The sequence below is a fragment of the Neopelma chrysocephalum genome, unplaced genomic scaffold (assembly GCF_003984885.1).
Source record: "Neopelma chrysocephalum unplaced genomic scaffold, ASM398488v2 Primary Assembly neopelma1_22b, whole genome shotgun sequence".
Taxonomy (NCBI): Eukaryota; Metazoa; Chordata; class Aves; order Passeriformes; family Pipridae; genus Neopelma; species Neopelma chrysocephalum.
In genome coordinates this window covers 2,036,146-2,059,392 of record NW_020897690.1, presented here as the reverse complement: position 1 = coordinate 2,059,392, position 23,247 = coordinate 2,036,146, and the positions used below count along the sequence as shown (strand labels likewise).

At 36.3% G+C, this 23,247-nt stretch overlaps 1 protein-coding gene across 1 annotated transcript in view; it reads right to left on the bottom strand.

Moving 5' to 3' along the window:
* Nucleotides 1-7,081: 7,081 nt before the first annotated feature.
* DOK6 (docking protein 6) overlaps nucleotides 7,082-23,247 on the bottom strand; it is a 246,076-nt gene continuing 229,910 nt past the window's right edge. Inside the window, exon 8 of the mRNA XM_027677997.1 lies at nucleotides 7,082-7,443. Coding sequence (XP_027533798.1) covers nucleotides 7,304-7,443 — 140 coding nt within the window. The 3' untranslated portion in view covers nucleotides 7,082-7,303. The remainder of the gene's footprint in view (nucleotides 7,444-23,247) is intronic.

The following is a 23,247-nucleotide window of genomic DNA, read 5'->3' as shown; positions in this document are numbered from 1 at the left end:
TTACCTTACTATCTGTGCTATAGTCTTGCAGTTATATATCCCTATATACAACTTAGGACATAATGTTTGAGCTAGAAATAACAAAGGAAATGCACAAAGCTATCTAAGACAAGTTTCTAAAGAACAATATGTTTATTACTTCCACACTATCCACATTGTTAGCTGGTATAATTAGATAAAATAACTAATATGAATTACTAGCAATGGCTGATGTATTTCTTCCAACCTTATGCTTGCTTAAAAAGAGAATTTTGTAGTTTCAGAAAAAAAATCTCAGTGGTTCTAAAGGATATTTAACACTTCTCTTAAAAGTTTATACAGTTAGGTTGTTACATTAAATAATTCATTTGTAGTATTAACCACTAAGTTTTATAAAATGATTTAAGTGATCAATAGCTTATCACACTAAGGTATAGCCGAACAAATACACAGACTCTTTCCTTTTTCTTTTGTTTTCCCCAATACCTTTCTCTATTTGTGCTGATGTCTGTATGTGTATTTGAAGAGAGAAATTTGTTAGAAATATTGACATGTACTAAAATGAATTTCTTTTTGCCTCTGAAAACTCTGAAGCAGATATTTATTATTTTCTTTTAAATTTCTATAATTTACTCAACAATGGTAGAATGGGAGGAACTCTCCCACAGAACTCTGTCAGATCGTTCTGTAATTAGATGAATAAAGGTTGAGCACCTATGTATGTATTTTTATGCAACACAAATGCAGATGTTGCTTTTATTATCCAGAATTTGATCAGCCATGAAATATTCTAAATCATATTATTAATAATAACTGGCTGCAGTAACTTTCACAAAGCTGTGTGATTTTCAAGCATGCATATTGCATAATGCCTGTTAGGTAGACTGGCACTTGGTTATTCCAGCCAGGTGAGGGAAAATGAGACCAGCACTCCTTACTCCATTGTTGTAGAGTAAATCAGTGCTATGAGTTAGACTGAACACAAAACATTGTTTCCTGCTCCTGATAAATTCAGAAGAAGCTAAATGCTCCAGAAAACTGTTTTGCATTCAACATGACCCATTGCTGTGTGCTTAAATGTCTGCTAATTTCTCCTAATTTTTTTAAAGATTACAGAATCTGTTTTTATTTTTGATTATTTCTTACCCTGTTTTTCATTTCTCTTCAAAAAATTCTCTACCTTTCTATAATGAAGCTTTTCAAAGAAGTAACAAGAAATAAAAGCTTAGTGTGTATCATTCTTCGGTAGAAAATCATAACATTTTTTTTTCTGTATCGTCTGTTTTTTCTTGTAACCATCTTAAATCAATTGACACAAAGCAGTTCTGGATATCTCCTGTCATCTATTGAAACTCAGGAGATGCAACAACCAACACCAACAAGGATAATTTTATTTTACATAATTTATTCTGTTGTAACTACAGGAGCAGTGATGAGAATAAATGTTTAACTGAAACCTTTATTTTTGTTACTGGTATGGAATTGCCAAAACAGCTGATTAATTTTGTGCTATTTTCTATGCCCACTGCTGTCTTGCTATCATAAAATTTCAAAAAAAGGCTGAAAACAATGTGTAGCCTAATTAAAAATTAACTTCATTCATGCCAAATATTCTCACAGGAAAAAATCTACTGTAGAATGTATTAATAAACTTGACAACCCCAGGATTGTAAGAGAACGTAGTAAATCTATTTAACCTCATGAGCATTTCTGTAACAAAGCAACAAAAAACCCCAATGAAATTAATTCTTTAGGATTTTGAGTGTGATATTTAAAAAGATTGGATTGTTCATATTAGGAAGCATATTACTTTTTGAGCTTGCATTTAGTTAAAAAGAAAATACTGTCTCCATTACAGCTTGCAGTATCCATAACAATATGGACATTTTAAAATGCTTTAATTATATTAAATCATACTTAAACCTCAGTTCCTCTCATATCTGTTTTAATCATGTCTGTAAAAATCTGCCGAGCTGCATATGCATGTAAAGATGTGAAAAGTGTCTCTGGAAGGTGAAACTTCTATTTTCTTTAATAGCACCAATTCACCAGCAGATTTTACTACTTCAGTTTCTAAGCATAATGCCATTTAAACAATTGCTGAATATGCAGCACCTTCACCCATCACCATTTATTGTCTTGTAAGGACCTGGACAGAGAGACAAACTTCTTGTTACAAAAAGTGAATCAATATTCTTTGACATTTCTTTCATCTCACCACATGCCTATACTTGTTTCCAATATACTGTACCTTTTTACCTAAAGCAAAAAGGGAAGAGCATTTATTGATACTATCAAGAACAAACACAGCACCCTTCATGGAGTGCAAGAACTGCAGAATTCATATATCCAACCTTACATCCAACCTTTGATTTTAAAGTTATGCCATTACCATGGTGTTGCACAGTCATTACCTTCTACTTACAAAACATAAGCAGGCATACTGACCAGTTGTCTGTGGTAAAAAATGTAACATTCTAATAGACCATGTTGTGTGATAAGTGTTTGGAAAGAGTCACAAGTATTTGGATGATGTATGGAAAAATGAAACTTTCTAGTGCTGTTGGATGTGTTCTTGTAATCAAACAGCAGCTTTTCACACTTTCTCCACTGTCCAGTGTATTCTGTGGGTGGATAAAAAACATACTTACTCCTTTGCAGCAGGTATAAAAAGGAGCACAAATACACTCATATTAAACACTAAAGTAGAGATCAATTGGAACTCATTACTCCTTCCTTTTTAGGAAGAAACAGTTGTAAATAATTCTATATTTCAGGATAAAAGCACAGCCATTCAAGAATCTTATATTTTCTCACCCTGCATTTTCTAGGTTACCAGATAAAAACTAGTACGTGTGGCTGGTGAGCTAAGTCTGAGTTAGAGGTTTATATGCTACAGGCTGATGGTCTTTGTCAGTTCCTAGAGACCAATATCTCAAAAAACCCCACTACTTCTCGTAGCATTGCCCATTTGACTGGAGAGCTGAACATGCATGAAGTTAATTCCTTTTCTGATAAATTCAATACAGAAATATGATTAACGATCCATTTTTTTTCCTCTTTGCCATAAGCAGGTAAAGGTCTTCACAGACTGCCTGCACATAGCAACTTCTAAATAAATGGGTGCCTGAAGGCTGTATTTTGTACTTAAATTATTGCTATAGAGAGCACTTTAAAACACTTTTGCCCTCCAATACTCAATTTCAATCCCTCCTTCTAACAAAGTCCTATTAGCTTAGAACAAAACTTGATTAGAGTTTTCTGCTTTGCAACAGGATTTCTATGCATGTGTTTTGAAATGTAGGATTTTCCCAAAATGTCATGGTTGACTTTTGTCAAAACAAAAAAGAGCAGCTATTGTCAATGTCTAACAAACTTCTTTGGTTTGTCAATATATTTTCAAGCTTTACTTGTAGCTTTTGTGGAAAAAAAAAGAAGAAAACAAACCCAGTAAAAAAACCCAGTAACAGAACTTTGCATAGACTTGATATATGTGAGGATCTGGAATCAAAGCCTGTCACAGAAAGTAATGCCTAAATATTTACTCAGTAAAACAGCAAACTCCATGCAACAAGACATTCTCCTTTCTTTTTCCTTTACATAGGTAGATAAAATTGTTTTAAATGAATATAGCCACAGACAATTTAAACTATTAATAATAACATGTACCTGTTTAAAAAATGGGACTATTCAAGTTCCTTAGCACCATTTGATGATTTATTACCAGTCTTTTTCAATTTCACCTTTTCTGCACCAAGTGACTTCAAAATCAAAAGTGCCAGCATGCATCAATCTGTAATATTCACAGTTAAGATATATTAGTAACTATATTTAGTAACACTGTGTGCTATTTGTTCATAGAGGCAAGTATATTGTTATCAAGGGTGATTTTTAAAAAATGTAAATCATGGTTACAGTTATATATTCATAACACATCCTCAGAACCGAAATGAAAGCAAGAGCCTTATTTTATTTCTTCTATTTTATAATGTACTAATGTTAAGTTCCATTTGTACCAGCTGCACCTGGTTACCACTGAAGACATTTTGTTGCCCTCCATCTCTTCACAGCTCATTAGCTGAAAACAGAGAGCAACTCTTGGGTCAGGAGCAGCTGTATTATCTGTGTGCCTTGCACATGAAGAAAGCCGAGACTCGAACAGGGTCCCATGGGGTCCCTGGGTCTATTTAAAGGCCATTGTAGTCTCCAGGCAGGCAGCTCTACCATGTGTTCCAAAAGACAGTTTTCCTTCTGGTGGAAACACTAGGAGCTGTACAAAGTAGTCTCTTAGATTATCAACAGGCATACGCCAGGAATTAAAGCAATTCCATGAAAACAGAATTTTCTGGCAAACTGTTGGTGCAGTGTCTGCCTGGTTCTCATGGAGCTTTTCTGAGGAACATTTGTGGAAGCTATGTGAATACACTAATGTTACAGCAATATCATCTGCTGTTCTGGAATGGCACTAATGGCAGCATCCAATGGCTGCTGAATACCTTTGTGCTTCGGGTGCCGTGTTTTCTTAGACTGTGTTGCAGGACACTGTGAAATTGCATCTTTATTTTATACTTCCAGTGTGCTTGTGTTTAGTCTCCACAAGAAATAGGTTCCCAACAAGTCAGATATGCTTTTGATTGGTTGTGTTCTCCAGCTTTGTCCTGGAGTTCAATATTCTGTGTATTGCTACACAATGAGACCTCACAGGTATTTTCTGAATGTATGAGTTGAGAGGATGGTTTGCAACTAAAGCAAAACATTCAGTAAAGCTGTTATACACAGTCAATCCTACCTCCTTCCATGTTTTTGTATGTTTTCTTTGAAAATAGCATCTACATTTTCAATAGCTAGACAATATTCATGTACTGCATAGGAAGACAGCCACAGACAGCAATCGTTCCCCAGGAAATGGAAAGAGCACATTATATAGATCTTATGTTTTTTATCTAAACACAGTTAAAGTACTAGGTTTAGGATTTAGGTAGGTTCTTAAAGTTCATGGGCACTGGAACTATAAAGCAGTTCTGATATTCTCCTGTTTAAGCCTTTCCCCACTTTTGGACTATGTAGAATATGTAATTATTAAATGACTAGTATTCAAGTCACAGATGAAAATGGACACAGCATTGAAATCTGTAGAACATATTGAAAACCTAATATAAGGAGTTTTAAAGAAAATATGTATAATTTTAGGGCAAGTGGAGGAATCCTAGTTGCAAAAGAATAAAAATAATTGACCAGTTCCTCAAAAGGCATATACTCGGCAAAGCTGCATGGAATAACACAATTACACCAGCAGAATATCTATCCTTTCATATCACATTTTTCTTTTAACATTTGCAAACTGGAAATTTTCCCTAAACAAAATGTCAATCAAACTTTTTTCTTAAATGAAAGTGTGAATGAAGCTTCCTTGATGGGTACAGCTCAGAGAGCACCATAGGTACAGCTCCCTGACAGCGTGGGAGAGCAGTTTTTCATTTTAGCTTATCAAAATACTCTCTGCAGGGAGCTGTTCTATTCCTGAGTATGGCAGCACTGCGAGAAGGAAAAGAGGTAGAGAACGAGACAAGGAAAAAGGGGAAAAATAAATAACGGTGATTGTGGTGGGGTAGAAGTGCTCCATTAAAGCGGATCACAATGCTTTCTTTATTCAGCAGCTGTTCACTGAGGTGTAGAAAGCTGTAAGTCTGCAAGGTCTCTTTGCCTGGAAAATGGTTGGAGAAAAGCTGAACATACTGTATCAGTAAATGTTTAATCAAAAGCAGAAGTTTCTTCTATACCTTTTAATACATATATATATATATGTGCATATATAAAACAACTCAACAGCATTTTTCAGTTAAATTATGGTACATAAACCCTATTGTTTCATTGGAAAAGAGTCTACGTGTCTCCTCCTTGATACGTTTCCTCAACCTGTCCTGAGAAACAACCAATGAGATGAATCCCTCTGGTAATCATGACAATTGTTTCACACTGGGAACAGAACACAAAGCTGCTCAGATCAAACAAGAGGGCAGATTTTTCTCCTCACAATTTCAAACATTTCAGGGCATCGCGAGGAGTACATAAATGTTTGATAACACTTACAAAAATCTAAATGTCCAGGATAGATAAAACTCCTTCCCCACCTAGAGGTATGCCTTCCAACTTATTCCCTCATTACTGATTACAAACACCTACTACAGTTCATTTTTCAAAGACGTCTTCCAAAGACAGAAAATTTCCATTGAGACGTACTCATCCTCCTTTTGAAAGTAAACAGATGCTTGACATATGATCATACAAGATACAATGTGCATCTAAAACAGAAATTTGAGAAGGAAACAGAGAAAATCAAAGTAATGCTGACCAGAAGGATAAGACCAGAGCTCAGCTCTACCATATCTGGCCAAGCCGTGGCACAGGCGGTCGCCAGCTGGGGATATGGCCCACTTTTATTTGTCTGAAAAACAGTTTTCCCGCTTTTTAAAGTCAGGCTTGCAGGCATGGTTACCTAAATAATTTGCAAATAAGAAGACATTGCAGCAGCTTTGAGAACAAGACTGTGCTGCTGATATGGATGCTCACAGCTCTCAGGGGCATCACGAGAATTGCACGGGTATTAGTACAGGATGTATTTGTGCCCCGGGAATTTAAGATTAGAGCCGGACCAGGCAATAACCTTACCTTAACACATCAAACTCTATTCCCAACAAAACATATCAGCCTGATATTCTAGTATGTGTTGGTGTCTGGCTCAAAAAACACCCAACCACCCTCTAGAGTAGTGAGTGAACTTGCTTGCTTCTGAAGGTGACCCCCACAGCACTGATGCTGCATCTGGAGTTGGTGACATTTCAGCGACTCCAGCGGGAATCAGCAGGCTGCAGCAAGGACCTAAAAAGGTTATGGGTGAAGACAGGTTGGCCTGCTGGTGGAGGCGGGAAGGAAGGTCCCAGTGTCAAATGCGCCATCATGATGGAGCCCCAGAAGGAACCTTCTCCGGTCATGCAGAAACCTTCACATCAACCAACACAGTTTCATTTGTTTCCACCACTTTTTCACAACACGAACATGTCCCCCTTCCTCCCTCCCCCCAGCCCCCCAAACCCCTCCTTTCTGAACATATTAACTAAAGGAATGGCAAAATAAATAAATAAAGACTTAGCCTCTGCTTTGGGGAAGCCGCCTCTCCAGGTTTCTGCATTGGCGGTGACCCGGCTGGAGCTGGTAGGCATCAGTTTTCACGGCAAATGGTGGGTGTGGAGGGGGCCAGTGGCTCCCTGGCCCTGGAGGCAGACTCCAGGCTCAACTGTCTGTCTCAGCCGGACGCCCCCGGCTGTCATTGCACCAGCCCCGAGCCGTAGCTGAAGGCATAGCTGCTGGCCAACGAGAGGGACTGCTGGTGCTCCTCATCCTGCTCTGAGGGGTAGCTGGGAAATGTCTGCGCCCGGGACACCTTCGCTGAGCTGAGGCTGTGACCTGGAGGGAGGGAAGACATGAACACAAAAGATGTGACTGGCTTGAAGCCTCTCACCATGGACATGGACTCAGATGGACTGAGTTCATACAGCCCCACTGTGCCAGGGCGCCTGGAGAGCAGCCACACTACATTGGGCCCTCCTGGGGCTGCAGAAGAGGGTACTTCCTGTAGCTGAGGGCACAAGTGGTTGACAGATTCCTGGCAAAGGCAGAAGATCCCAAACCCAACTCAGGCATAATTTAGGGTCAGAAGTTTTTTAAAATTTCAGAGTGTAACATCTGTATATTTTCTACTCTGTAAGTCTCAGTCATGTTAGAGCTGACAAATGCTCCTCTTTGTTATCTGAAGCACTGCTCAAGTGGTAGAAGTAATGCCAGAAGTTTCAAAGGGATTAGTCCCACAAATGCCGCTTCTTGTACTTACTGTCCTTCAAACAGGATGCAAATTTATCAAGTCAACACAGCATCATTGTCATTTCAAAATGCACTGGAGTTGGAATATGGTGCACATGGCAGAATACTGGTTGGGAAGAGGACGTGCAAGATGTTTTTTCAGATGGGCTTGTAAATCTCATATAACCATGACTTCCATTAACAAGATGGGAAACCATGTGTGAAAAGCCAGTGATGAAACTCAGGTGACTCTTATGACCCAATTCTGTAACTTGATAATTTTCCTATCTCGGAATACCCTTTTGAAATTGAGATTTAAATAGTAACAAAAAGTAAACTTCCAAAGTGTATATCTTCATGCAACACATATTGTCTTTTTATTTTTGAAATATATATGGAAGCCTGGATTTAAAATGGTTTTGTGTAATGCTTTTAAAAATGTCTTTAATTCATGTATTATCTGTAGGAATGCAAAATCATATTTTAACTTAAACTGCAGAGATATTAAAAAATAGCTGCAATGGTATAGACACAAACAGTAAAGAATTTAGCTCATGTTGAAATCTTTCAAAACAGTTAGCAGCTTTCTAGACTGGCCCAGTAGTGCTGGAACCAAGAATGATGTTCACTGGATTTGGGAAAACTTTGTCATAACTTGCATTTGGAAAAGTTTGATTATGACATGTTACTGATTTCCTCATGAAAAAAAATCATGATTTCCCCTGAACATGAGTCTATCAGAGCAATGATCGGACCAAGAGAGCAAAAAACCCCAACTAAATGAAAAATAGAAAAAAAGGTACATCTTAGTGACACTGGAGACAATAAAACTAGAAACTGAACTCCCACCGACATGTCAATTGTCATAAAAATTCCTTTCATATCACAACCAAACAGGATGAATTTTTAAATGAATTTTTACTATTCATTCACTGGGTTAAATTGACATTGGCTATCAAAACTTTAGATGAGAAATTTAAATGTTTTCTGCTTCAAAAAGTTTTTGCATCAAACTGAATTAAAGTGTAACAAGGCGAAAGCACTGATAATGTTTGAGATTAGTTTTAAAGGTTTTATTGCTTTGACCAACTTTTAACCACGATATTAAGTAAAACCTTCATTCATTTTTTACTTTTATTTGGGATTTGCATCACTGTTATTGTCAGGGTTTTTTGTTTCTAATTTAATGCAAACCTAAACATAGAAAGTTGCAAGATTGGTTTTAATTTTGTGTTCCGTATCTGGTATTTTTCCTTCTAAGGGTGTAAAACCTTGTTTTCTTTTTACCTAGAAGCTAGAATCATTGTATTTTAAGGACCATAAGGAATGGCTAAACTAGCCATGTGATTTCCTATGTAAAATTTGTCTCTTTCTTACTAATAAAGGTAAATAAAATATGTCAAGGTATATTTAACTCCATTCTTTTAGTGTATTTTATCCAAAAAATGTAAAACAGTCCCTGTGACAACAATCAGAAGTAAAGAAACTTACCAGTTAAGGGAGTTCCCTAACCCAGGCCTATTTTTGTCATGTGCTGTATCTCATATAATTAATTTTGAATTCACTTTTGTAGAACAGTGCAACTTTAATACAGTGATGAAGAGAGCCCCTAAACTAATTTCTAGCTAAGGAACTAAGGGAGTCTCTTAGAATGTAGATGAATTTGACCCTATTAGGGTTAAAAAGGAAATTAAATTCAGCTCGTTCATTTCCTGTATATATGCCTCAAATGTTAGCACATCCTGTACTGTTCTTTGAAAGAAAATTTGTAGCTGCTAAATCTCACAAAAGGGCTGATTTTAGCCATTCTGTAACCAAAGCGGTTAAAGAAGGTAAGTGACTTCTTCTCTCCTGACTGCTAGGATATGTAGTGAAAGAGCAGAGAGACACACAGATCCAAAAAATTTAAGGCACGCTTAATAGAGCCAAGAGGTCTAAGACACATGGTTGATGTCGAGTCAAACAGTATGACGTCAATTTACGAAAATAATAACATAAAGAATAGACAACATTGGTTCAAATGAAATGAGAAAGCTATGGGTAATAGAGAATTTGTGAGTTTAGGAAAAAATGGATCTATGCAATATATTTACTTTCAACTTACATTTTTAAAAAAGCAATTAACAATGCTAATACATTTCAACAAATGAATAAAAAAATAATCATGGCAAAATAATGTCCAATGGTTCCAAGTTGGGTTAAGACTCTAAGTAGTAAATTCCCAAAATTTAGGAGTTTTTTCAGCTTTTTATTAAAATTCAGTATGTCACATACTGAAAATTTTAAATTATAACAGATTCTTTAATTTGCATTCCTACTAAATGTTACTTTAATACTCATACAGCTGATCAGCCTTATGGAGTCTTAGGTACTGCAGTGTCTCCAAAGTTAGGCTTTATGTCAGCAGTAAAGATTTTGAAATTAAAGATACAGGGGAAGTTTTTGCAGTAAAGAATTAAAGTTTCATAGCTTTCTAAACTTTTGGCTTCAGTCATATTTGGGCCCTAAAAGGTTAAGAGAGAAGAAGAATGCTGTTTGTGGATTTTGCAGCTCTTTTGTACCACAGCTGTTTTCAAGAATACAAAACCAACTCTTCTCTAAAATTCTTCTGAAGTCAGCATAAGATGAATTTGATTAACACACACTTCATGACCTGAGGACACCAATAGTACTGGGAGAGGTTTTTTTCATGTGGTTTACAGAGAAAATGTATTTTTTTTCTGTTCTAGGACAGGACCTTGGAAACATAAGCATTATTCAGCCTACTTCATCCTTTATTCAAATTTACTCTCAGGATTAAAGAATGCAATGGAGCTGTAGTCCAAAGCAATTAGGTATGAATGATCCATCAAGAAAATTTAATGTAACCCAGTAAATTACACTAAAATTAGATTTTTCCTGATCTTAATTATGTTGGAAGCAGAGGTAGTATACAAGGATCTTATTTCATGGCATGGTGCTTATTTATAACAATTCTTTAGAGGAAAAACCCAATGGTTTCCTAGTAACAGCAGTGACTGATGTACATATAAGCAGATCGATCACAACTTCTGAGACAAAACTTGCAGTACCCAGCTAAATGAAAAGAAAAAAAAAAGAGGAGAAGAGATCCAGGGATAAGCTTTAAAAGCTCCTTTACTGCTGCTTATTGGAAGATGTTTCTCTCCATTTTGAATTCAGAATTCAAATTCTTAACCAGAAGGCAGGTGCCGAACCTTTTTCTTTTCTAAATGAAATAAAGGTCACACTTTTCTTTTCTAATACAAGAATTCAAGGGATTCTCATCTGATATTCTTTGGTTAGAGCACTCATCTCAGATGTAGAAGTCCTGTGTTAAAATTCCCCTCTGCCTGTGGGTATGGTTCGACATTGCATTTTCTGTAAAAAATCAGCTGAAAATGTTCCCTTTCTCCTCTGTACTGACACTGCTGTTCACTGCCCCTCAGTTGTGCCATTGCAACGGAAAGACTGTTTTGTAGACTGAAGCACTTTGTTCATCTCTTTTGCAAGAGCCCTACAAATCACTGTATTGGCAAAGCCGAGGACCAGGAACAAGCAGCCAAGGGTAAGAAATTGGCAGGGGTTTCTCAGGCTGGTTTTAGTGCCAGTTTGTTTGGCGATTGATGACCTGTGAGTAATATCCAACCGAATACAGGTTAATGCAACTGCCACTGGACTACTTACATGTTAGAGGAAGGACCACTTTTGAAATCCTCTGACTAAGCTTTTCTAATACAAGATCTAATATAAGTTTATATTTCTGCAGTAAAATGATTAAAAATTAATAGAACCAGAGACTCCTGTGTTTCAGCTTCTGTTGCAGGCCTTTAATTACCTCATATGAGATACTCATTAGGTAAAATAAAGAAACAGACTTTTGCAGCTGCACAGCAAGCTTTCATCTGGGATTTCTTAACCTCTGAACAAACAAAAGGGTGTGATTCTAATGCAGTTTTATTTTTCTACATAATAATAAATTTATTTTTGAAAATAAAATTTGACATTTTCATTTTCAAGATTATGAGCGCAAAACTGAAGTCATTAAATTAAAGCCAATTGGATATCTTTATTGGTACTGTGTTTTGTACTTGGGAGTGCTCTGAGACTTCATGAGGACAAGAGTTCTGTGATTGCTATAGATGTTTCTATAAATGATATAGAAAAACATGGTTGCTCAAAAGAAATTTCTATGAATCAATAAGTGCAAGCTAAGATCAAATAAAGTGAATCACTAATTTCATTGGAAAGCAATCTTTTCTTTTTAGAAATATTAATTGGAAAATTCTGTTGTTCACAATAAACAGAACAGTCTGGAAAACAGAGAAACAAAGATGATGAGATTTTATCTTTGCACAAAGGATAGTGCAAGGAGGTGGAAAAAAACCAATTAGCTAACAGATGTTTGAGGAATGAAACATTAGTAAGAAGGACTTAGTTCTATGTTGTTTCCTCACACAATTCTCACCAGACAATATAAATGTAGCCCTTGAGCCAGAAAAGTTCACAAAACTAGTACCAGCCTTTAATCTAGATTTATGTTCTCTATGGACTTTCCCAACAGCACTGAAAGATCCTATTTATACCAAAGGAGGTCCACCAATTGTAATGAGGATATCACTTGTATGGGGAAATATGTCTCAAAGTGCTTCAACCTCTGATATTCTTTGCAGCATTTTTGTTAAGACACAGGACAAAGTGGGAAATGCACTGTAGCTGTGCACTGAAAGCCCACAAGGGAAAATGAAACTCTTACTGGAAAAAACTAAATTATTATGACTACTTATTTCAGATGGAAGCTTTTATCCTCCTTTTTTTTTATCCTCCCTTTTTTATCCCCCTTACTTCAATCTCAAACATTTAAGTGGCTATTATTGCATCAAAAAGGATACTTTCATTTAAAGCAGAAAATAAATGATTGCTGCTATCCTATTTATGAATTGATACTGGTTAAAATTCTGCCAACTCTCCATATTGAATATACAGTGTCTTCTATTGAGCTACTGATGACAAAGCAGCTTTTCCTTTTCTGCTGTTAGATGATTGGAATAACTAAAGCAAAGTTTCATAGCAGGACAAACTGCTACAAAGCAAAACATTTATTTTGCAGTAATGATGCACTTGGATTGGAAGGGCATTAATTGGTACAGCAATTATTACGCTGTCACTCGCAAAAGGATGCAATGGAAGGGAGCAGATGGAAACTGAAAAATAGCATAAACTACATTACAGCATATTGATTTCCATACACTTATTGAAAGTGAAACTGTGAGCCTGTTTCAGATCTAAATGAAGAAAAACAAATTTTCTCTTGAATTTAACTACAGTTAGAATTAAAACTCCAGGGAGCACAGCTGAGCTTAACTTTTACATATTCTAAAATAATTTTGGATTTCATTTCATCAAGTAAATATCTTTCTGTACAGCAGTAAAATTAATTTTTGAGACAGATTTTTAGAAAATGGTTTAGTTTATTCATTAGAAATACTTTAGAATAAAAATAATTTAAATTGATGATAAAATACATAGAAAATATATTAAGAGAATGAATGTAAAACTCTCTCCCCTCCCATTTTAAAATTTTCTTTTCATTTTTAATTGAAAAATATTTTCATTTTCTTTAGAATTTGAAATAAAATAGTAACTTTTTTCCTATACGGTATTAAAATTAAAAAGTATTCAAGTAGAATATTCTTGTTACAGAACTCTACCACTTTCCAGAATTGGAAGATTATTATTTAACTTAAAAGTTTTTGGCATTGTTATCAAACCCTCCTCTAGAAAAGAAAAAGCTTTACAAGTGCATGCAGAAAAGATTGCAGGATTGACAGTTTAAAATCAGTAAATTTGCAATATGTCAAATTTTTGAGTATTAAGAAAAAAATTTTCAGTGTTCCAATTTTGGCACAAGAATGCTGGAGTTTTATGAAGAGCATATCTACATGTCAATATTTTGAAATACAGAAAAATTGTTTCATACCTACAAACAATGTGAATTGCTTGCAAATAGTATGGACAGGAAAAATGAGCATTATTTTATCTGCACCCATACCCAAAATAGCAACCATTTAAAAGCAATGTTTTGAAACACTTAACTAAATCTAACGTATTGACTGAAGGCCAGGTCAGCTTAATTGCTGTTGTGTTTTTCCAGACAGTGTTTTTAAATACTTGCTCTTCTACTGCACTTAACCTGTGCATTACCTACTTAGGCTATCACAAGCTGATGTAGCTCCTGCGGTAGAAATATCAGAACATCACCCACATCTTTCTCAAGCATGAGTTGGTTTATCTTGCTCTCTGCTTTTAATTGTTTTCTATTTGGATTTTTTCTTCTAATAATGTATCTTTTAAGTCCTAGTACCAGATTTCTCTGGTTCTGTGTGTTTATAAAGGGAGGAGATATATAAACATCTACTACCTAACATCTCCATCTAGGCGATGGAAAAGTAAGTCATTTGCATGTCTCATATTACCCAATAATCCTTTCCCTTTTTACCCACATTCCTGCAGCCAAAATATGACATATATTTAGGAAAAATGATCTATTTTGCATGCTATATCTCTTCAACTTGTGGTCTTCTATTTGTTATACATAATTGTAAACCTACATGCCTGAACTACAGGGAGATTAAGTAAAAGACAGTGTCTGACAGGAGTAGCAATTTTTGTAGTTTTGCACTCTGAGCCAATGTGCAGATAAACACATTAAGTTTGTTCTTAGCTTTATGTTGTCTTCCTTATACAGATTGCAGAGGTCCTTACAGAGATTAATTGATTTCATCTTTGCAGCTTTTTACACTTGTGCTAATGTTGCAGTACTAAACCAGCCTCCTCTCTCTCTCTGTTCTGAGTCCAGCTCCTTAACTATGCCAACACAGTTGGAGGAGGTGCAATCATGTTCGCACTTGACACAAAATTAGGCTAAGGTCCAACTTTGCTTCAAAACAAACATAATTTTCCAGATGAAGACTCTCAGAAAGAAGGGTTTCTCCGTTTGGTTTCACTGGTTTTGCAGAAATCAAATTTTCAGCAGTGATACTTTCAATTTTTAGTTTATTGATTTTAAAGTATTTATCAGGGAACCCTGATCTATGCTAGTCCTGCATTCAGCAGATCCACCTTGCAACCCAAACTTTTCTGTAACACAATACAATATTTTCTTTTCAGACATTTTGGTGGTGAGAGAAAAAAAATCCCCTGCTTTGTTTAAAATCAGTTAAAGAAAACACAGATCTGCTCTTCTGGACTCACACAAAGGAGATTTGCTGTTTTCTAAGAACCACTGTACAGGTGACACAAAATTTGTGTATATAGAGAAGAGACTGTGGTCAGGGATTTTGTTTATACTGAAAGATACAGGCATCACGACCTTGAAGAAAAGCTCTTGAGAGGAAATGTGGGCAGTTTAATTCTGAAACGTGTCAAAATATCAGCAAGTTAATTAACAGCAAACAGAATCTTGAATGAGTGCCCTAACAAAGCTACCCGAAAAGGTTGAGTACTTTGTACAAGGTGGCTAGCATCCCTGGGCTAATTTATCCTTTAAACCACAGACTCAGTCAACCAGAAACTAATGTAAAACCTAATATAAACCTTCTTCTTACAACATAAGTTGTAAAATTGAGGTTTATTATGAGAACATTAACACCGTTTCTGAACTTCATGCCTGTGCCAAGTAAATTTATTTCATTTACCATGAAAGCAAATAGAGACTAAGCATTTTTATACACAATGAATGTAGTTTCACTTTCCCATTCAAGCTCAAAGCTCAATGAGCTTTTTAAACGAAACTGAGACATTCCATGTTGGTAATATTAAGGGGAAAAAAAAGATAAAGGAGAAATTCCTGCAAGTGAAAATTTCCTTCACTTCAAGGAACATTTGAATCAGATCAGAATGCTAAGGTGATGGCAAAATGCAAGAAATAAGAAGAAAAGAATGCTCTGATTCTAAGTGTGTATGGGAAAGGCTAAAGAGGTGGGAAAAGAAAACAGCTATGGAAAACTTAAACAAGAAAATTATTTTAGTGTTTACTTTGTGTCATGGGGGACATAACAAACTAACAAAAGGAAATACCCAGAAAAATTTCCCTACTTCTGGAATACCAGAAAAGTAGGAAGAGTATAAAGCTAGTGAAAAAGAAACAAATGTCAAAGATAGATAAAAATGTGTGAATTCAGTTACTTTGCCCTAAACAATGATTTTCTTCTGTGTTTAAGTAGAGCTCCACACTTTGCTGTCTGCTTTTGACTCCTGTGCAGAGCATGAAGTCATCCTGAGAATCAACTGATTGTTGATTTCTGTGCAGAAATGGATTTTAAGCATAATTTTCTTTTACATCCTTGCAAACTGCATCTACCAGATTAATTTAAAACTGGTAGCTATGTATCTAGTTTTATCATCTTGGTTTACCAATTGTTAGCTCAGTGTTCACTTTTCCCTTCCTCAAAATGTTTATGTTGTGTTTTTCTTACAGCCAAACTAATGCCCAATCAAAAGACAGATTTTATCAGACATATTGTTAAAAAATCAACACCTAAATCTGTTACTGATGTAGCAGAAAGCATCTTACTGAAAAATGCAATGCAAAAATGCAAATTTATACACTGCATATCATTTTGATGATATGGAATATCTCACTGTTAAATATTTATTGCATTTCAAATCATGTTGACATTTCCCCTTGGATACATTATTCCAAAAAACACTATGGAATGGCCTCATGCAATTTTACTGATACTACAGAGATAGAGTGAAACAGTGAATTTCTAATTTTGTATTAGAGTATCTAAAGTGAAATGAAGGAAAAAATTACTTACATTGATAAAAAGTGTAGAGGGTGGAGATAGTATACTGCCTTTGAAAATGAGATACTACTGGAGGCTGATTCATCAGTACTGTTCAATCTTGTGGCCATTATAATTCTGCTGATCTTTAGTGTGGCCAGTATTTCCTGGCCTGGTAGTATTTTCATTATAAACACTCCATTCACAAAGATTTATAACTACCCTATAAAAAAATTGCCATAAAATGAAACTCAGCACATAAGGTCTGAAGTCAGAGAACAAATTTGGTCTGACAGGATGGAGGGAATATGTTTTTCACCACATTTTTATGTAAGTAAAATACAGCTTTGACATAAAAAAAATGAGAAAAAAATTGGCAGGAAGTATAGTTTACATTGCTTGGCATAGGAAAAAATGAGGACGAAGGATTTATGCCACTCCAAATGGATATCTATTCTACAAATACTGTATTTAAAAGACAATTTTATTATGTGAGTATGATGTGAGAACTAAACACATACAAAACATAAAGTCTAAGACATTCAGGTGATACAGCCGAACCCTTCCTTTGGTGCTCCCAGGCAGTTTCTTTGCACACTTGAAGAACCAGGGAAATAGGGAGATAAATGGAAACAAAACTAACCCTTATCAAAAACAAACACACAAAAAAGCAAACCAAAATTCAAAACATATTTTATGCCTGTTTGGTTTTTACTGTGGAGACAGATATACTCCACTTCTGGGCTGTTCAAAGAGGCTGGAATGCCTGGCTGTTGGAAATGGTTATGAGGTGTAATTGGGCCTCTCCTTTTGGCATCAGCTGTGCCTCAGCAAATGGTTGCACTGCAGACTCAGTCCTGTTTGAGCTGTGCTAGAGCTTCTTGCTGCATAAAAGCAGCAAAATTCATCATCTGTTTTTGATCATATTCTTCTACCTCTGTTACACAACTCAGAGTTACCCTATTACCTCCCTCGAGGTATCTAAGGACAGAATGCTGTTCAAACCGTAGGAAATGTCCTCCAAGGATAAGAAAAAGTCTTGGACTCTGCTAAAATATCTTTCCTTCAAAGAACTTTGTATTTATGTTGAACATGGGGAATTAGTCTTGTTTATGTGTATTTTGCTGGGAAGGGGAGGGGAAGGGTGATTTGTGGGAGGTAAACACAGTTCCCAGTTTAATATAATGAGTTATTTAAACTGACTAAAGATTTTCCATTTTTTTCTTCCACCAATGAACAAATTTCAGAAAGGATAATAGATCTTACATTAATATATGCAGGGATGAAACACAGTTTTTAGAACTTCTACCTTTCCAAAGCTATTCTATTTTTTACCCATATACTGAAAGCATTTATTAAACCATTTGTTATTCAGATTTAAACTCTCTATGAAATATCTTTCTATGAAATTGTCCTTAGAAATATTCTTTAGACGACCATGTTATTTCAAGTCGCAACTAAATACTAATAGTAGATGCCATGTAAAAGTGAAATATTGCATTAGCTGATAATTAGCTCTTTGGCTATATTAAAAAGTTTCCTCAAGCACTTGAAGACAGAAAGACATACGTCTCCACAAGTTCTAAAGGAGAAAAGATAATTTTTATTTTATTTTTTTTAAACTCCATTTGAAATTATAGGTTGTTCTTAATTAATAAGATTTGAGACTACAGGCATTTTTCTAAAATGTAAGGTTGCTTGACTTTCTTTAAAATAGGGCTTCACCTTTCACTTTACCTGCTTCACTTTCACTTCAAAGGACAGACTGAATTACTGAAAAACTGCAACTACCAATTTAAGAATGCTTGGATACTTTCCCACTGAAATAACAAAGATAATCTGGTAAATGGCATGAAGTCATTAAAAATGTTCCTAAATTAAAAATGTAAAGATGCAACCCTGCAAACTACCAACCTGTCAGACTCACCTCTGTGGTTGAGAAGATCACGGAACAGATACTCCAAGAAGCAGCATGACTTCACCAAGGGCATTTTCTGCAAGGGTAAACTTCTACAATGGAGCGACTACATAAGTGGACAAGGGAAGGGCTATGGATTAAACCTATCTGGACATCTGTAAAGCCTTTGATACAGTCCCCCCCAACATCCTTCTCTCTAAATTGGAGACAAAAGGATTTGATGGGTGGACTGTGAGATGGATAAGGAATTGGTTGGATGGTCACATCCAGAGGGTAATGACCAACTACCTCAACGGCTTAGAGTCCTGATGGACATCAATGGTGAGTGGTGTCCCTCAGGGGTCTCTGTTGAGACCAGTGCTGTTCAACATCTTCATCATGGCTAGGTTTCGCAAACGAAGATTTGGGAAGGGCTTTACCCACATTTGTTACAAGCACACTGGTGGCTAAAAAGGCCACTGGCTTTGCAAATGTGAGTAAGGCCTTTGAGCCTGCGCAATGGATTTTTTAGGTGAGACGTAGTGTGCACAGAACTGAACCCACCCTTTAATCCTAAAGTTCATCTGCCAGGGCTGAGTGAGCTTGGACGGTGGCAGCGAGGTCCTCAGGTTTAATTAGAGTGACCTTCTCTTAGATGGATGGCCTTACAGGGCTAATTGAGCTCCATCTGCCCAGGTTTAGAGTTGTCCTTCTCCTCTGTGTGCTCCGGGGCTCCCCCTCTCATCTCCCACGAGGGCACAGTCCGCGCCAGCGAAGCTCCCCCTCTCTCTCTCCTTTCCGCGCCCGGGGCTGGGCCTGAGCGCCCGGGGCCGCGATGTGCGCCCACATCTTCATCAATGACATAGGCAAAGGGATTTGGTTACAGACTTGATGCTAATTGCTGACATGGTAATAGTGCCCACTTACAGCCAGCGGTACTTAAGAGCTTCCCATCTCCATCTCTGTTCAGTGTCCAGACTAAGAATTATTTTTTTCCCACGAATAAAGATTGTATTATATTTTTTAAAGTTTGTTTAGTTATGGACATTAAACATGCCACTTATCTTTAGTTAGCTACATCTTCTCTAGAGTTAAATTTTCATGCATTGATCTGAATTGGAAACCAAATTCTAGAGTATTTAGATGACAAACATATCCTCTGTGCACAAAAAATACAGAAATGGATTTTATGACAGGTATTTGAGGTATATTTTGAGTTTGAAAAATTCTGTAAGTAATAGGAAACTCTATAAACCTAATTTTGGGAACAGATATGTCTGATCTGCACATTTCTATCCCTTCTTCTGAGTCATTTGGTAGTAGCCATTGCAAGTTTATTAAATGGTTGGAATAAAGGAAAGGTTTCTGTCTATACTGAGTGTAATAGCACTCTGAGTTCTTTTGTTCCTTGCAGAGATTACATACATAAAATATGCGGCAATAAGACAGTTCACAGAGGCTAAACAAATTATTTTCCTCTATAATTTATTCTCTAAAATAAAGAAGTTCATTGATTTTTAGATTATATAAGTTTAATTGGAATAAAGTAGATGCCTAAAACATCAATGAAGCACTCAGGAAAGTTAATCCATTTTTCATGACTCTATAAATAATTTCTTCTAGCTGTAAAAGCCTTCAATTACCCACCAGGAAATCAAAACAATGGCTGTAATTCACTGAGGGATGCAAGTGGTGTTCTTTTGCTTTCTTATCCCTGAAAAGGAATTCACCGTGATTCAGTGTGAACAAACTATGTCATTTTTCCATCAGACCTGTGAGGTAAATCTGGTAAAAGTGTGTTAAAAGTGCTTGATCTGCTTGTGTCTGGAGGTGGGAGGAGTCCCTTTTTCTTCACTCTTTTAGACAAGTGCTTAAGCCAAAGCACTTATTTCCTCCCACACCCACCTCCCCCCTGCAATAAGCAAATAAACATAATAAGAAAACCAGTGTTAATAGTAAGACACACTGATATTACCACCTACGTGCCTTCTCTCTGGAAATTTGTTATTAAACCTGTAAATATTCTGTCCTGTCTTTTGCCTTTTTTGTTCCTCAGTTCACCGAGGATGTTTTTTTGTTGATATTCCCTCTGTGGCATCTCAAATCACAGAAGCTGTTACAGCAGAGCAGCAGACATCCCTTCAAAAGATTTCCTTAATTCCAACTGCTGGGAACTTGCGTTCTGGCAAACCAATTGACCGATCTGTTGAAGCAGTAAGGGGTAGAGAACTATCACCTCTTAAATGACATTCATTCTGTCCTATCTCACTGCCCGTTAGTTAAGTGTTACTAAAGCAAGACAGAAAATGACAAAAAAAGTGCCCATAGCACAAGGCAATAACCAGCAATCATATTCACAACATGAAATGTACAAAGTAATTATACTTCATACAGGCATTTAGAGAAAAGAGTGTCTTACATTAAAGCAAGGCATGTTGCTGCTGGTAATTTTGCTATTGGTTTTAACTGGAAAGAACTGTAAAACACAAGCTAAATTCATTATGAATGTCTGCTGTTGTAGCATACAGGTAACAGATGACGAGGTGAACAAAGATGAATGAATCTCACAGAATAGTTGAATGTTACAGATATGGGTGTTGGGTAGCGGTTTAGGAAAGAGCAAGACAGATGACATGGAGCCATCAGCAGTAGAAGGTAAAGAAAAGTAACGTAGATGACCCACTTCATAATTTCTGAATGAAATCTGGGGAATTTCTTTCGTATGGCTAGACCATCCAGTGCTCCAGTCATTTTCAGCTATTTGCAGCCACACAGTGGCAAGGTGAAATTCAGAATTTGCAGCTCAGATACAAAAGAGATTAAAACCAGCTTCCGCCACCACAGCTTGCTGCCTTTTGTGCTATTCTCCTCTCAGTGCCTATTACAACAGAGCAGCATATAATGTAGAAGCATACAATATGAGACAGTATTCTTGAATTATGGTACTACTTCTCGAGGAACACTGCAAAATTATGAACTTGCACATAAATTTTTAGGTTTACTAGTACAGATTTAAAGAGAGGGAAGTAAATAACAGAATACAAGTAGTTTTTCAGCAGCACAAAAATGGGAATTTTTAGAGAACTGGAAATCAACTGTGATTTAAAAGGAAGTTAAATTGTGACTTCAGCAGAAAAGACAACTCTGAAGGCACCATATCTGATGAAACATGATGACATACTTTTACGTTAAGGTAAAATGGCAGCTTGCAAAACTGTGTTGTATGAGGTACTGGCTTTGGGTTGCAAGAGTAAAGCCAAACTAAAATTAAACATATATATCCTCTATTTTAAGAGCACATTGAGGACAATTTTAAGGGGAAAAAATAACAACCCCCCCCCAAAAAAACCTAACAAAGCAATTTATAAAGTAAAGAAAGCAAATGGCTTTTACCAGTTATTTTCAATTTATCTCTTTATAGCCTCCTCTTCCCTGGAGTTTTAATAATTAAAAATCAGTAATTGCCAAGACTTTTACTCATCACTTGTTAAACAGAACAAAGCAATAATGAGTATTCCTTAGCTGAGTCCTCAAGCTGAAGTGTGAGATAACTCTCATGGAACAGGTATGCTATTAGCAGCAAAATATAGATGATTTATGTCACAAGCAGAAAAGGAGCTAAAATCTTTTATTTTATAGCCCACACCAGTGATGACTGCACCATCCTGATTACTCAGGACACTTTCTGCATCACAAAATCACCATATTTACATCCCATTGCTAGAATTTGCACTTAAAATAATTTTCTTTATATAGTCTTGCAGCTGCAAACATGAGCACCACTAAGGCACAGAAGAGGGAGTATTACATGATTCTTGGAGAGTTTTGTCTCTCACAAGATGAGATCTTTGCATTCTTTTAAGATTTCATATTTTCCTTCATAAGCGGGAGAATGGGATCCCGGTAACAGTTAGTTACTTCCACTTTTGTTTCTTTGCAATGAATATTTAATAAAATACAGCCATGGCTATGGAAGCCTCTGAAGTAGCTCAGAAACTGATGTACTGTCTCAAAATATCTGCCAGTCAGTACTCAGTACAACAATACTTTGCTTCATAAATTCACTGAAAGGCAAAACAAAATGAAGCAAGCATTTTTGCCTTTTTAAAGACCTTCATGAGAACAATCATATACTAAAAAAGGAACTTTTCTGGGATGTGAAATCTGTCTGTCCATTTACTTTAGGGGATAATCAGGAATTGAATTTAAAATGCAACTGGGGAGCTATCTGAATTTTAGAAGACATTCAGACCTGCTGCTGAAGCCTGTGAACCATATGCTTTGTGCCTATAAATGTGTTTTTCAGACAATACCTGGGGATTTTAGTAGAGGTAATGAGCAAAGGGAAATCCGATTTTTATATCTTTGGTAGAATGGCTAAGCAGCAGTGACTCAGGCAACTAGACTATCATGATGTATTATAGAATCCATCCTATAACACTATTAAATTCCTACTTTAAGAGCAAAAGTAAAGAAGCAGTAGTAGCAAGGAGCGCACTGAAAAATGCAGTTACAGTTTCTACCACTTATTCTTCTTCATTTTAAAAATTAGTTGCCTTGAAAAAGCAGCAGAGATGTAGTGAAATATCTTGAATTTCCTTTCCCCAAAAGCAAAGAAAACAGAAAAGAAAAAAAAGGGAAGGTAAGGTTTGGGATAGTTTGGGAAGGGAAGGTTTGGGAAGGGGAGAGAAGAGGGTCGGAGAGGGTCGGAGAGGGTCGGAGAGGGTC